We start from the raw sequence: 3,536 nt of genomic DNA on the forward strand, positions 1-3,536 counted from the left end.
CTCAAGTTCATTCTTTTTGAACATTGTGACACAAAAGAAGACTTACTCCCTCCTGAAAAATAATCATAAAAACACTGAATTACAAATTCCCACTTGCAACTTCCCAGAAGGAATATATTGGTATTCTGAGGACCCAAGAAGGCTGTTTTCTAGTGGCCAACTGCCTCCAAAGAAAATGTTAGTTTTTAGAAAATGCAAGTTACCGTGGAAAATGTTATTTGGCTTTGTTTCCCCTCCTACCTTCAATCTCTATTTCTCCCTAGTACCTTCAAGAGAGCCCCTTTCACATCCTTGTTCCTTAGGGTATAGATCAGAGGATTGAGCATAGGCGTAATGATAGTATAAAAAAGGGCAACAAATTTTCCCTCACTCTCAGAGTAACTGCGTGTAGGTTGGAGGTATGTGTAGATGGCTGAGCCATAAAAAAGGGAAACCACCAGGAGGTGGGAGCCACATGTCCCCAAAGCCTTTCTACCCCCAGCCATTGACTTGAGCTTCAGCACTGCCTGAGCAATGTGTGCATAGGAGCCTGCTATCAGTGCTGCAGGAAAGACCAAGATTATGGCTCGGGCCACAAACATCTTGGCCTCTGTTCCTCCTGTATCCTCACAAGCCAACTTCAATAATACAGGCATCTCACAAAAGAAGTGATTCAACTGATTACCACAGAGAGGCATGGCCATCATGAGTCCTGTCTGAATCAGAGAGTTCACGAGGCCTCCCACCCAGGAGGCAATAGCCAGTGCCTGGCAGAAATGAGGGTGCATGATGGTTGTGTAGTGGAGTGGACGACACACAGCAGCATAGCGGTCAATGGCCATCATCACCAGGAGTACACACTCAGTGGAGCCCAAGGCAAGAGATATGAAGAGCTGGGCCACACACCCTCCATAGCTGATGGTCCTGTCAAGTCTGGAGAGGTTGATCAGCAGCTGGGGCACAGTGCTGGTGGTATAGCAGAGGTCCAGGAAGGAGAGGTGGCAGAGGAAGAAGTACATGGGTGTGTGCAGTCGAGGGTCCAGTCTTGAGAGAGCAATGATGCTGGTGTTGCCAAAGAGGGTCAGAGAGTAGAAAATTGAAATAAAAGCAAAAAGGGTGAGTTCCAGTTGAGGCCAGTCTGAGAAGCCTACCAAAATGAAGCCATCTTCAATACTGGTATTCTTACTTCCCATAGTCATTTCCTTGTCCAAACAACAGAAAAAGATTGAAGCCTCTTCTGAAGAAATGGAATTAAAATATTATTTTCACTCTTCCCTGTGTATTCCTACATGTATTCCCTATGTATATCTGAATCATACATTTAATTTACACTTTGGTATTTAGTTCAGTTCCATTCAGTCTTCTATTCCTACTCTTCTCTTCTGTAGTGTGGAGATTAGGAATGATGGGCCCTTGTGTGAGCCCTATTCCTACTGTCTGTTTATTCCATGATTTGAGGCAATCTATTCAATCATTTTGACATGATGCTTCCTTGTCTGAACATATAGATGATGTATTGCCTCCCTCCACTGAGACAAGAATCCAATGCATTCATGTAAAAATTGCTTTTAAAAAAATCTAATTTGTTGCTGGGAGTGTGGCTCAGTAGTAAGTACTTCCCTGGAATGCACAGACCCTTGGTTTAATCCCCAGTACCACAAATGAAATAAAAATCTAAAGTATAAAAACATAACATCATTATTCTATGTTATTCTCTTTGTCATTTTCTTGGTGTAGTAGGTAGGATTTTTCAGTGGCTGATGTTCAGGACTTATGAGGCTGAGATCAAAAGTTGGGCTCCTGGGGCTGAGGATGTAGCTCAGTTGGTAGAATACTTCCCTCACGTGCACAAGGCCCTCTATTCAATCCCTAGCACCACAAAAAATGAAAATTGGCTTCTGGTGCTCCTCTGCTTTATTCTGTTCAGAGAAAAACTTCAATGCACCAATCCTGAAATCCTTGCTCATGATCAACTACCATCTGGTCACTTAGGACCAGAAAGAGTAGAGATGCATCCCTTTAGGGCATAAATAATTCATAACAGATACATCCCTTATGATGAGTCATCACCTTTCGAGTATCCCCACCTGTTTATCTAAGTCACACATCCATCCTTCAACTCCCTGGGAAGAGTTGTTGTCTCCTCTCTAATCCAATCTTTTTTGCAGAGTTTCTCTCTAGCACTTGTCACACCCACTTGACGTCTTTTATACATTTGTATCCTACTCCAAGCCGTGTGCAGAACACAGTCAGTTTAAAAATAATAATATCCTCTCTTAGGGGTAAATTCAATTTTGTTCATGATATACACTGGATGTTAAGGAACTTTTTCTGAGTGAAATATTTGACTCTCCTATTACATCTGATGAAAATCTATTTCCTCTATGAACCCATAGTATTAATGGTCTACACACTTTAATAAACTAAGGTAGTGAAATATGTGTAAAATTGCTGTTTACTAGAAAGATTGATATTTCTTATGGTTAAAATCTAAATACCATATAAGAAAATTTACCAGAAACCATAATAATGAAAAATTTAAAAAACCATAAACAATAGAAGTTTAGCCTATGCTCAACATGAGCAGTTTTTGTCAAATTAACACATTCTTCTTTTCATTAAGTCTGCTATACTGAAAGATCATTAACAATGCTTTGGTGCTGCATGACTTATTCCAGGAAAGTATTTAGGTGCCATGGTTCATGCCTTTATACAAAAGATGGAGGAAATGTAAATTATAAAGAGAAAGTTTTAATACACATGTAATATGACCAACATACCTATGATGGGTTTTGGATGAACATTTTAGTAAATTAACTAATGAAGTCTGCAGTCAGATCCCTACATATCAACTTTATTACTTCCCATATCACCTGTTCTGAAATTTCAGTTCTGTGAGTCTCCAATCACTTAACTGTAAAAAAGCAAAGCAAAGCATAAACAAATCCTTATTTCACAAGATTTTGATTTGGACTAAAGGATCTCAAACATTCTGAAGTACCAAATTATGTAATATATGCTTTTAATACTTGTCTGTCTACACTAGTAATCTTTACATACCATCCAACTGGGCCTGCTTAGTTCTTTTATCATTTTATCCCCCTTTCCCCATGAAATGCCTGGAGAAGAAACGGGTCTTAGTAAAGATCTTTGAATGAACTGGTGAATAAGTTCTATATCCCGGTACTGCTCTTGGTGAACATAAATGTCCCAGAAATATTTATTTTCTGTTCATCAGGAAAGAATCTGCACTTTTTCTCATTTATTGGCAAAAGGGTTTTAACTATTCCTGCTTCATATGTTTATCAATGATATTTATACTAACATATAAGTATGCTTAGGTAGACATAGAAGATGGTTACATGAAAAATGTTGGAAATGTAATCCAAAAGGATTTCAACATCATGAAGCAAAGAGTCATAAAGCAATAAGTGGACACCATAGTATATAAGTTAAAACTGAATAGGTAAAATTGAACCCAGCTTTTAAAGCTTTGAAACCTCAGTTGAACAGATTGAATGGAGGAAACCACAATTGAAAGCTTGATAGTTATTTAA

General features: G+C 38.8%; 1 protein-coding gene across 1 annotated transcript; it reads right to left on the reverse strand.

The window, feature by feature from the left end:
• Positions 1 to 242: 242 nt before the first annotated feature.
• Positions 243 to 1,172, reverse strand: LOC308641077 (olfactory receptor 2Y1B-like; the record flags this gene model as incomplete). The annotated part of the gene is made up of 1 exon (XM_081279285.1): positions 243 to 1,172. The coding sequence occupies one exon, from the start codon at positions 1,170 to 1,172 to the stop codon at positions 243 to 245; it is 930 nt and encodes a 309-aa protein (XP_081135411.1).
• Between the last annotated feature and the right edge of the window lie 2,364 nt (positions 1,173 to 3,536).

This window comes from Spermophilus citellus (genome assembly GCF_964194105.1).
Source record: "Spermophilus citellus genome assembly, chromosome: 1".
Classification (NCBI taxonomy): Eukaryota; Metazoa; Chordata; class Mammalia; order Rodentia; family Sciuridae; genus Spermophilus; species Spermophilus citellus.